We start from the raw sequence: 12,863 nt of genomic DNA, 5'->3' as shown, positions 1-12,863 counted from the left end.
GGGCGGGTGTCCATGTGTGTGCATGCACCTCTGTCAGATTGCCTCATGGTTCCTTACCTTACCTGCCCCCTTTGCACACTTCAAAACCTGCTCTGCTTATGTATTCGGCCCACACTTCTGTCTACTCTCTGCAACGACCCCCCCAAAGGTTACATGCCCTAATTAGCATCCGTCAATCTCCCTTTGACACATCGGCAATGTCCCCTCAACGCATACCGTCTCTTTCTTACTCTTTTTTTTTTATTTTTTTTTATTTTTTACTTACTTACTTACTTACTCTCTCTCTCTCTCTCTCTCTCTCTCTCTCTCTTGTAATTAGCTTATCGTAGTGGTAAGTTGTTACACTATTAGGACTAGATCTTAGGTTCGAAACCCAATTTTTTCCCCTCTATTACTCCATCGATATCTCTTATTTCACTAGATGCCATTGTGGAATGTAGGGGTTGTGCCCGTGATTACCAGGTTTCCATTCAACAACCTTACCAAATGACCTTCTCTCCCTCTCTCTTATTTACTAGAATGACTTTTGGCACGACAGTACATTAGCTTTGACGAACTTTCTTTAGCATGCCAGTTGAGCTCATCGATATGTTGTGTGGCATGCACATCTCTTCCTAGCTATGTATCATGTCTCTCGAGGATGAAGGAATCTTCAAGTTGGTATATATATTGTCTAATGAATCTAGCAACACTCTCCTTTGTGCCCACAAGTGTTCGTGTTCATATTGCATTGCATGAAGTTGTTGAGCCCTAACCCCAAATTCACGTGCATTAATAAATATATAGATAACCTTGCCATATGTTGGTGAACTCCCACTTCATTGCATACTTGCACTATCAATCATGCATTCCATCATAACTACCTCATGTGTGACAATAATCTAAAAATGACAATAATTTTGAGGTTGTCATGTTGTCATGTCTTATCTTCGTGTTTTAATCGTATTGTCGAGGTTTCTATACCTTGGCAATTCCAAATATCCATAAATGGTCTAAGTTCTCATGCATCCCAAATATCGTATTATTAGAAGTCATCAAACCACCCCTACCCTTCAATCATTTTAGTCTTCACTTTAATGAACTATAAATGGTTAATGCAAGGCTTACACATATCATCCAAACGCTTTGCAAAAATGGAGTTTGCCTTGTATTATCAGACTTTGTTTCATTTTTTTAGCATTGGTTCACATGCATTGTACTAGTTGATTTCTTTACAAAGTCAAGGCGGTTCACACACAATGGCTGAAAACAAACGACATTAATATTTACCAATTCAGTTGATGGGGCAAATTTTTATTTGTTAAGGGCAAGGAGGATTTATTTGTTAAGGGCAATTTTGTGAAATAGCCCACACGTTGCAAAATTTAGTTGCATTAAATTTGAAACAAGGTGCAAATAAGGAGTGGCTTTCACATTCCATTTAGTTCGTTAGTGTTTATTTCATCGTATTAAAAAATAGTGTTTATTCCACTCGCTACTTGTACGATTTTACATAGATAATGGTAAACGTACATGAAATGAAGTTTGCATTTAGTATTATTGAACTATGGAAAAGAATCCTATTCTAGTGGATGTTTTCATTCTTTGTATCACGGAAAAATGTCTCGATGTCAATGTTGTAAAGCCATTCTTTAAGAGCAACTTGTTAATGCGTACAATGTCAAAGCTAAAATTATGGAGTTTTTTTAATAACGAATTGAACATCAAGCCATATTGTTGTAGACCCATATCCTTCAAATGCACGACCTTAAGCCGTTGAGCGCAAGCATAAAACTAGGTCAAACTATGGGGATACATAAATGGATAGTCCTTATTTGTAATCATCATCTTAATCAATATGCACTCTTGGCCACATAAAACTAACTTAGATTTGACAACTCTTGATTTGTCGAGTTTTTTTCTAATTGTTCTCTTAACTTCTGACCTTGATATTATTTACAACCTCCCACTTCAAGAAGAGGTTATACATTCACATGATCTCGCCACTCCTAGCAAAATGTATCGTTGTGAGTCTCACCAACAACAAGACATCCACAATTGGGGAAGGCAAAGAAAAAGTGATGAAATTGTGGATGTTGAACACTCGATGATCTTATGCTCAATCATATAACTAAACTGCTACAACGATGATCAAAGGAATATGCATTTGAAGGTATTCATTATCATACCTTTCACATCGGCAACATAAACAACATCGCCATTAAGCATTTTTACCCTAACCGCGCCAATAAAAGTATTGGCTATAGCAAGATAAATAACATGTTATGTGATAAAAGACAAAGCGAAAGCATTACACAATTCATAGTTTCCAAGCTTGTATTATTAAGTTTTTTTAATCTAAATGCACAAATTTGACGGTGTATTATTAAACCTTATGCTTTATGGCCTTATGGACATTTCAAGCTTGAGTCTCCAGCAAAGTGTTTGCTTTTGTAATCATTATAAAAGTTTTCATAATTTTAGTTTGAGATCATGCGCAATAAGAAAATTCTCCTCAATAATAGGAGACAATGTCTGTATGTTCATGTGTTGTCACTAAAACAATCACTTTATATGGAGTCGTGCTCCACAACCAAGGGTTGAAAACCATAAAAAAATGACAATATCAATATTGCATCAAGCATAAAAATCTACATCTTGATGATGCTTGCCTCGAGGATTATTATATCGTTGTCATGTCGTACTAAGACAATGTTGTAGTATTTATTTCTTCAAGCATGCTATCATGTCATTGCTAACTATGTAATAATAAAAGTTTCCAATAGTAAGCCTCATTTCCGTCAAGTATTATAATATCTTTCAGTAATTTTTCAAGGTTTGACGAAAAAAATTCGTGCAAAGGTTTTTGAACCATGCATCCTCTTTCTCCCTTGAGGCAAGATAAGTGTCATAATCCAAGATTGTTTTCTTAAGGAAAACCACAATAATGTATCAAGTTGTAAAGGTGTTGTATTGACCAACAAATTACAGTCAAATGCAATTTAATTACACATATCCACTTTTTCCTTCAATCGGACAATATAATGCCATGAAGTTCTTTCCCATTTTGTTTAAAAGAACCACATTCAGTTCTTAACACCTTGTTCAAACTAAAAATGTGTAAGTACCGTGTAACTTGTGGCTTGACAAGTCAAAGTACGAGCAATTGTATTTTTAATCATACATATTTACCCTTTTATCTCTTGGACAAGATACTGTCATAAGTTACATCATAAGTATTTTTAAAGGACTATATTCATAATCACCATGTTTTAGGTTGTTAATCATATCTTGAATTATTAATAGGTGACGTCATGCATGTGTTTTATATTATTCCCTGTAGAAGTTTAAGATGTAAATGATGAATCTTCTTCTTTGGATTTGTGTTATGTTGCTAAGTTATTCACAGAAAAAAGTAAAGCGAATAAGATTTCCTCGAAAAAGCTTCCATTCTATATTGTTCATGTTTAAAAGGAAACATATTTGCACAATCATTAAGTTATAAGTTGAATAACTAACATAAAGTAATACGAGGTCATCATTTTGGAAAATAACCACATGTATAACAAGCTTTAAAGTAAGGCTATTCATGACCCTTTGGTGGCACGTGTAACCCATATACATACATATATCCCTTTCTACATAGCATCCTATTAACAATAAGAAAGACCGATCTCGACCTCATATACGCGCACACATTCCAAAAGGACTTTGATATATGTACCTCTAAGAATGTGCTCACATCTCAATCCTCTCCTTAAGTACATTTTAATATCCTTAAGACATAGAAGACTCGATAGTTTAAAAAATCAAAACTTGTCAAGTGGCTACTAATATGCGAGATAATTTACTTTTACTCACAATCGACTACACTATAACCACTCAATAAACCTAACAAAATAACAATGCACTTCCATACATAAGGCTTTAACTGTCATTGTCGATGATTGCTGGTTTCTCAAACTTACATCAAACTTAAGAGTAGCAATTGCACGCAAATAGTTTAACTATGGCTTAAGCATCATTTCATATTCTAATTCACTTACACTCAATGCCATTGTACATTGAATTGGAACCCCATTGTACTTTTCCAAATCTCCTTATTTAATGCTTAGTCTAGTACACAACATTAAGGGATTATAATATTTATAAAAGATGTTTGGTATTTTTAGAAATACAAAACCGATTTAATTCATAGGCTGTTTTGAGCATGTTCAATTGAGTACACCATTTAACTAACAAATGTGATGGATTGCACAAGCGTTTCTTTGCATATGTTCAATTATGTCTACCTTCCCTCATAGTACATTTCGCACATGTGAATTTGCTGCTCTTTATCAAAAATTCCGATTAATTTTACAATGTCACATTGTATTCCAAAAAGCAAAATTCTTATCCATATGTTGGTAAACATTCTGCTTATATGTTTGCGTTTACAGTTATGCCTCTCAAACCTCACAATAAATCCACACATTTCGAAGCATTCTATCAATAATTGCATAAGTCGGCGGTCGCCACACCATTCTATCTATCCTCCCCAGGGCTTCAATTTCTTCTTCACAGGATAGCTAGTTTTAGGTAAAACAATAAGTTGAAAAGAAAGAATTTGTGATAACATTTCAAGTGGTGGTGATGAGAGACAATGATACAGGTAATGGCAAAAATCCTAATTCCTACAGAGTGCAATGAGATGCTTTAGAGCAGCTGATCATGCTCAATCTCTGCGTTTATATACATTATGGGTATGTGTTTTGATTCCACTTCCCAGATTCAGATATGCCAATTATGTTTTATAACCTACATACGCGATTGATCCATACCCTCTGAATTTGAATAGAAATGCATGGAGATATGAGAGCCTATATTTGAATGGATGAAACTCAAGAAAAGGACTTACAAGTTACAACCATTCTCAAGATCATCAAGCTATACTATTCCAATACATAATTTGGATTAACGGCCAATATGCGTCTTTCTATCGCAGCTGCTGCTTGATCTGCTTCTCCTTCCCCTCCACCACTTGTACCATCATCGACTACAATCAAAACACCTTCCCTTTTGATTAAATGCTGCAATCAAATAAAATATCCATCGTCAATGGAAGGAGAGTCAGACCACCACATAAAACCAGAGTAACACAAATACAACGTTTGTATAATCATTTCTATCAAACAACAAAAAGCTTATGCAATCTGAATCAGAGATACGACTAATGAGTTGTTATTAACATACATTTTACTGCAGTATTAGGAATTATGTAATAGGTACTAGATGAGGACAATTAGTGCTTAGTAAGCAGATAATGTGGACATGCCCATTCATAACCACAGCACCAAGACCCAAACAAATTGTGAGTTATTGACATATGCTCATAATAATATGCGTAGTAAAACACTGTTTCAAACCAATAACTATTCTGAGAATGTGATACTTATTACATTATTAGGTGTTAATTACGTGTAGGATATGCTCAGTAGCTCTTGTAATGCCTCTAGTGTTAGAGGTTGATAATGTAATTAAGCAAATGTCTGTTGCGTGTGTACTCCAAAACTATTTCAAGCAATAGTTTTTCTTTACCTGTATAACCGCCCGGACCTTCCGAATTGCTTCAACGACCTCCCCCATATTGCTGAATAATCCTTGTGCGTTCTGCTCTTCAATATACCAGCGGACCAAATCTGTTTGCTTCATTCCAGCCATTCCTGTATTTGTACAGATAAATTATTGATATATAATTGCCAAACATACGAGTAGACAGACATGGGCAGATGATACAAGATTAGTAGAATTTTTTGTTAGAAGACTACACATTATCTAGCTTCATCTGTATTGTGCAAACCTGCCAAATCAGCAGCATATTACCTTCCTCTATGGATTCCTCTTGCTGCCGCAAGCGCATGACAATGGTTCGAGTAACCTTTTGGAAGTCCTCATAAGTTACCTTCATCTTCCTTCTTTCTGCATCTTCCATTATAGTGTCCCCACCTTCAAAAGCCACAGCAAGCATTTAGTGTGAAGTAGTTAAATTCATCCATGAGAAGAATTTAAACCCCACTTCACAACTTACCAGTAGGTGGATCTCCATCAACCTGATCATTAGAACCACTATGTCTAAGATTCACATCATTTAGCACTTCGTCTGGTACATCATCATCTTGATAGCCATCCAAATCAATCTCATGGGAATCAACACTGCAAATTCAGGTAGTTTAACTAAATTCTTCAAAAATTCATAACAAAAAAACATTACAGGGAGAGAAAATGAAATGTCATTTCTAAACACCTGATGATGGATGTTCCCAAAAGTCTTTTTGCCTCTAGAACATGAGCACGACGAACCTGAAATTTGTTCCTAGTATTATGAAACATTGAACACGTGGATTGTATTATGAAATATAGATTCTGTAGGACACCTACTTGTGTTTCACAATGAACACGAGCAATGGCCTCTGATAACCTTATTAAGGCTTCAAGCTGTCTCACAGTTATTCTATATGCAACTTGACTTCCAGGCACCGCATCACCTCTTCTCAAACATACATAAGCTTCCACTAATGCTTCTCTTGCCTTGTCTGATAACTGCTTAGCAAGGATTCCTTCATTAGTTTATCTATCTTAGTAAAGGATAGGTAGCATCTTCAACACTGAGAATCAATTACCTTTGGTTTTAGAGTCCTTGCATAAGAAATGTACCGTTGAAGTTGGGCCAAAGTGAACTCTGCTGACAATGCTTCTTCCTGCCTTTGATGGACGCTGACAATATGGCGAGCTATGTTATAATCCAAATCATCATCTGGCTCATCAATCATGACGTGTACCAGATCAAATCTTGAGAGAATTGCTGGTGGTAGTGCGACATTATACTGTTCAAGTAGGTGTAGAGATAGTGTCAATCAACTGCTCCGAATCAAAACCATGACAAAAAGCAAGATCTTTAGTTAAAAATAGCTAACCTTCAAAGGCTTTGATTTATCATATCTTCCCCCAGAAGGGTTGGCTGCAGCCAAAATAGAAGTTCGAGCATTCAGAGTTGCCTGGATTCCAGCTTTTGTAATACTTATAGTTTGTTGTTCCATAGCTTCATGGATTGCAACCTTCCCAGTAAGAACAGATGACAATAAGCTAAACGTTGCATTAGGTTTTTTGCAAAAGAATTACAGCTAAATATTTCTACCTGATCTTTTATATCCATTTTGTCAAACTCGTCTATGCAGCAAATGCCATTGTCAGCAAGCATTAGAGCTCCAGCCTGTATTTACAGTCTCTCTTTCTCTCCCTGTCCACACTCTCTCTTTCTCTCCGGTACATGTATTTTAGGGTTTCTTAAGGGTTTTGCACCTGCTTCCCCACCACCATGGCCCATAAGATGTAATCTCTTGTTTGGTCTTATAGGCCATTTAGGTGTAAAACTACTTGAAGGCCTGGTACACTGTACTGCCAGGACTACAGTGATTAGCGAAGAAGGGTACTTTGCACCATGGGCAAAAACCTTAGTCTAATGTACATGCTTCCACTACACCAAACACTCCTACTGAGTCATCGCTCGATGTAATTGAGGCTTTTCTCATGGGAGAGAGATTGAGAAGTTACGAGAGAACACGCTTAAAGAGGAGCTAATTGAAACCAAGAGAAGGTAGTCCGCCCTAGAAAGCAAATCTGATTTCGTATGTTCACAGAAAAATTGGCAGAGGAACGTAAGAGACAGAGCATCTCACCTATGCAGTTCCTGTTGAATATCAAGAAGAAAGATGGGACATAAGGATAGAGTTACTACATTCTTTCAAGTAGGTAAACTCATCAAAGGTTAGAATGATGAAGAAGTTACCACCGAGGAAAAAATGAATTATTCAAAAGTTCAGAAATTTATGACAGAAACTTGGAAGGCTCTTCATCTCTTTGAGCTAAGAGACTCCTGTCCAATCTTAGGCTGATCCATAGGGATGCTCTCGAGTTATCACAGCTTTTTAATGATCTTGTTAGGTATCTGCTATGCAGGTAGAGTTTTGATTTACTCTTTGATCTAAGAAACCCATGCTCGATCTTTGGATGATCCATAGGGATGCTCTAGAGTTATCACAGATTTTTAATGGTCTTGTTAAGTGCCTGCTATGTGGGTAGAGTTTTGATTTACTCGATAGATTATAATTTTATAGTTTATTAGGTCGCAGAGCTTTGATTAGGTATAATAAAATATCACAAATGTAATAACTGTTGGTCTCACAGGCCATTGTGGCCTCATTTGATTCATTAATACAATCTTTCATTCTTTACTTTTCACTCTCTACTTTACCTCGATGCAAAACTCTCCTGTTTCAGGTTCTTTCACCACACTAGCAGTTAAACCAGCAGCAGAGCTAGATTTTCCTGATGTATACACAGAACGGGGCATAAACTCAGCAACATACCTACAAATAGAATGATACAATTTGGGCTTTAGCTGGGAACCAAAGAATAACAAATAATCCTGCTCAGCAAAACCATATGATAATGCATCCAACTTTGGTAATATGAAAATCAAAATGCTAATACGAATCAGCTTACTTCAGAAATTGAGATTTAGCACAGCTCGGATCCCCAACAATGCATACATTGATATCACCCCTAAGATTGATGCCCTCATGTGTTCTCTTATGTACACCACCAAAAAGCATTAGCAAAATTGCCCTTTTGATGTCTTGATGACCAAAAACTGCTGGTGAAATACTATTCACAAGTCTCTCGTATATCTGAGGAAGTGATTTCATTCTGAAGATTTGCTCCATCTCTTCATTCTGTTAAGGATCATAAGCCAAATTAAATCAACCACAGCACCAAATCATATGTACCAACAAATGAAATCTGCACCTAAGTCTTAAGCAATGTCAAGTAGATGTTGTTCTTCGTGACAAAAGTACAATTAAGTAAAGCAACACTTACAGTGAACTTTACAGATTCCTCTTCCTCCCCATCTTTCTTAGCTCCTCTAAAGTCAATGTTTTTCTTCTTATCCTGAGGCTGCAGAACAGAAATGCAATTAGACTAATCTTTACTCCAAAAGTATCCTATTCAACACAAAGCTACTCGTACATGACAAAATAACACTAAAGCATAGTTACCCAAATACCTGAACGGAATTTGCCACAAAAGCCAAACGATATGATAAATCTCGAACACCAATTGCTTTCAATCCTCGTAAGCCTTCTCCTCCAGTACCAGAATTATTCCTCTGCGATGAAGCCCCATCTCTTCTTGATTCACTCCGATCACCAGGAGAAGCAAAAGCAGATAGATCTGGTATAACTACCACAGTTCCTGTAAATATACACCTGGCCATACCCAAGATTTTTTTGATCAGTTTCCTCAACCATAAAACTTCACCAAAAAACTAATTCTTTGAATAAAATAACATTCCTGGGTTTTGAAATTATTTCCCCAAATGCCCTGAACTTTAGTTATTTCCCAACATATCTCTAGATAATCTCCCAAAAGAGAGACAAATGATAAAAATTTAGATCAAATCGAACATTTAATTGCTGAAGGGAGGGTGGACCTTGAACATTTGGGGAAAACTATAGGGTATTCCACACTCCAGAACATGAACAAGGGTATTTCAGAGATTTTCTTATAGAAAAGGAGAACTTACTTGTCCCCTGCTCTTGCATGTTCAACTATCTCGTGCCTAAGAATTATATCTAGAGTCCGTGGTAGAGATCCTGCAGGGATCTCTTTAGAGTTCTCTTGCATCCGAACCCTTTGCCAGTCAGCAAATTTGCTTTCTTGGCGCAACAATGCCCACCTATTCCTGTTAGCGCATGTTGCATTGACACATATAATTGGCTGCAAGTTTTATACATGAGTAGAACTAAGTCAAAGATATTTAAGAAGAGTTCCTTTTATGAAGATAAAAATGACCAAGTTACTTATATGAAGGTATGGGATTGACAAACCTGAGTATATTTAAACTGTTGTTCAACATTTTTCACTACTGCCCCACAGTCCAAACATTTGAAAGTTCCTTGAAGAAGCTCCGGCCTCACTTCACTTGTTCTTGTCACCACTCCACTAACTGAGACCAGTTTCCCAATTTCTACAGTGCCCAGCTCCCTTAATCTGGAATGGAAGCATCATTAAGATTTCATTTCTAGTCATGATGGATATCTTTAGGATTTCCACATTTGTTAATAGAGCATAGAGGAGTCATTTTTATGCGATTGATGCTTTCTACAAATTACTCTATTGCAATTCGAAAACAGAGAAATAAACTAAATTTAAGAATCTAGCTATCCATACTATGAAAAAAGTGGGGAGAAATGTAAAGGAAGCCTACTTCTTCACTGCGGGAAGATTGAAAAAAGCCAAATGAACATCTTTATTAGGGTCTTCTTCCATGAAGTACGTTGGACGATGCTGCAAAACAAACTTCTTAGCTGCAGCAGCAAGAAAAGGTTCGAACCTGCAACACATAAATTTAAATCAAAACCATTTCACAAGTTAATGTTTGAAATTCATCATCTCTGATGATAATTTATCTCAATTGTTTTCATTTCCAAGATACATTTACATCAAATCTCTAAATTAACAATAGTTACGATTTTAAAAGCAATCGAATAAGTTATCTTTGAGAAAAATGATGTTAAAAACTCTACATATAAATTCATTTCCAATAGTTGGCATTTAATTTTTGGTGGAAGGCATTTTTCTCATGTCAATTGTCTCACCTCAGAAACTCTTCAGAAATTGCAGCTTGGAGAGCATCATCAAAGAGCATGACATGATTAAAATCCACAAACATGGTTGTGGATTCTTTAGATCTCATCACTTCTAGCTCTGATTCATATACTTTTGATCTTCCAGGAGGTTCGCCACTCACGCTAGAGGTAGTTGCATCTCCGGTAAAGCTATAGAAAAAAATAGCATCTTCACATATCCACGGAAGAAGAATAAGAAAGGTAAAAATAGGTATGAACAGTTCTACAGATAAAAGGCTACACGAGCCTCGGAAAAGAACAGATCTGCATAAAAATCCAAAAACAAAACATCGCAGAAAAACCTGCAATTAATCCGAAAAAACTCCTAGCATGTTACACCTGGTCAAGATTCTGATTAATTGTGTGAATGAAGATGGAAAACGTCTATTATATATATATAAAATAAGCTAATGACATCTTGACAGAAAAAAACTGCGGCAAACCTACTATCACCATAAAAAGAAACCTGACGTTAAAACTAAGACAATTATGTATACTAATATATTTACAGGTTAATTTAATCAGCATTTCTGAACAATTCTACATATGCAAGCAGTAGGCAACTGCAGGAAGATTTAGAAAGACTGTTACAATACCTGATAGAGAATAACATAAAGGAAAATAAGCGGTAGAGGAAGAATGAGTACTACAAGAAACAAAAGAAGAAGAAAAATTAAGTATCGCAAAAACAACATCGGCAACTATGAAAACCAATAATACGGAAATTACTGAGCAAACGGCGGCAGAAACGAAAATTAAAGAAGGAAACTCCTGCGCTGAAGAGCAGCAGCAAAAATACAAAAAAAACAACAGCGGCAAAAACAAAAAATTGAAGATGAGGGAAACACTACTGAGCAGAAGCAGAAAGAAATTGGAGAATGAAGAGAGCTTACGAGCTGAGGAATTCGAAGAACATGGCGCTGACGTGAACGCCTCTCTCGTCATTCAGCGCAGCTGAGTCCATATCTGCGGTGCCTGTGCGCCTGTGGGAACACACAGAGATGGAGAGACAGACAGAAACAGAGAGACAGAGAGACAGACAGGGAATGAGAGAGTGAGGAGGCAAGACCAGCAGCTACACGAAGGAAACAGGAAACGTTGAGTGGAGATCGATCGATCGATCGATACAGACAAAGGCACAGACGCAGAGAGAGAGCGAGAGAGATCTTCCCCGCCAAAAAGCACATTCTCCCGCCAAAATCTCTCATTGGTTTCTTCTTTCCCGCCAAAAACACTGACAGGGCCGACCAGTTCTGTCCGCTTTCCAACGTTGGCAAGCCACGGCTATGGCGGACGGACGGATGGACCGACAAATGGATGGTCGTCTCTCGACACTCGCTAGCCAGCCAGAGTCCGTGAGCTTCTTGTGGTCTGCTCAAACTTGTGTTCTTTTGTTTTTACATCGCTCCATGAAGAGTTCCTTGTTCATGGCCTGCGTCCATTAGACTTGTAGGATGTGCATACCATTGCGGCTTGGTCAACATTGCTTGAGTCACAGGTTCTTACGTGCGGAGCCTTAACATAGTATTTAGGTTCGGTCTGTAATGAGTCCACCGATTGTTAATGTTACCACGTCAGTTGGACATGAATGTCTAAAACATTGCCTTCCCCATGACAAATGTTGAATTTCTATTGACGATATGTGCTTATTTTTTCCTTAGACGATCATTATATCTCCCTTTTATAATGGGTGTATATGTGTTCCTCATGAAACAATGTTATGCCTCGAGTTATGAATGTCGCGATGTCTTGCATGTAAACATAGAGAGAGAGAGAGAGATCACTTAGGATTCCATGCTCTACATGTGTTCAACAATGGGTTACCTCATGGCAAGAAGCACTCTTTGTTATGTGTATGGAAACCATCATCTAGTAGAGAGCATTGTAATTCTTTGCTAAAAGAATTGCTTGTGTCTTCTCGGTTATTATGTTGGCCAGGAAAGGAGAGATTACGCTATTAATTTAATCGTTTGTTTGGTTTAGGGGTCAAAGAGGTGGGAGATATAGTTGAGGCTCCATCTCAAAGAAATTTGGAGTTTGTTGAAACACGATAATTATTACGCATTCTGCCTAATTATGGGTTTATTTGGCAACAACTACAAAATATTCCATTGATACAAGGTCCCTTGTCTCTAAAAATAGGAGAACAACCATGGA

The 12,863-nt window shown here is 37.0% G+C and overlaps 1 protein-coding gene across 1 annotated transcript; it reads right to left on the bottom strand.

The window, feature by feature from the left end:
- Nucleotides 1–4,566: 4,566 nt before the first annotated feature.
- MCM6 (minichromosome maintenance (MCM2/3/5) family protein) lies at nucleotides 4,567–11,760 on the bottom strand. The gene is made up of 18 exons (XM_087332217.1): nucleotides 11,600–11,760; nucleotides 10,677–10,856; nucleotides 10,286–10,411; nucleotides 9,906–10,068; nucleotides 9,602–9,795; nucleotides 9,083–9,284; nucleotides 8,896–8,973; nucleotides 8,521–8,750; nucleotides 8,270–8,384; nucleotides 7,154–7,228; nucleotides 6,933–7,073; nucleotides 6,639–6,842; nucleotides 6,397–6,558; nucleotides 6,263–6,318; nucleotides 6,047–6,171; nucleotides 5,842–5,964; nucleotides 5,557–5,681; nucleotides 4,567–5,048 (listed from the first exon to the last, which is right to left on the bottom strand). Exons 1-18 carry the CDS (start codon nucleotides 11,668–11,670, stop codon nucleotides 4,911–4,913), a joined length of 2,508 nt encoding a protein of 835 aa, XP_087188343.1. The 5' UTR covers nucleotides 11,671–11,760; the 3' UTR covers nucleotides 4,567–4,910.
- Between the last annotated feature and the right edge of the window lie 1,103 nt (nucleotides 11,761–12,863).

This window comes from Azolla caroliniana, unplaced genomic scaffold (assembly GCF_043228905.1).
Source record: "Azolla caroliniana isolate FFs.n. ecotype wild unplaced genomic scaffold, voAzoCaro1.0.p SCAF_16, whole genome shotgun sequence".
Taxonomy (NCBI): Eukaryota; Viridiplantae; Streptophyta; class Polypodiopsida; order Salviniales; family Salviniaceae; genus Azolla; species Azolla caroliniana.
The sequence above is the reverse complement of the archived record's forward strand: the minus strand, read 5'-3'. Positions and strand labels throughout refer to the sequence as shown.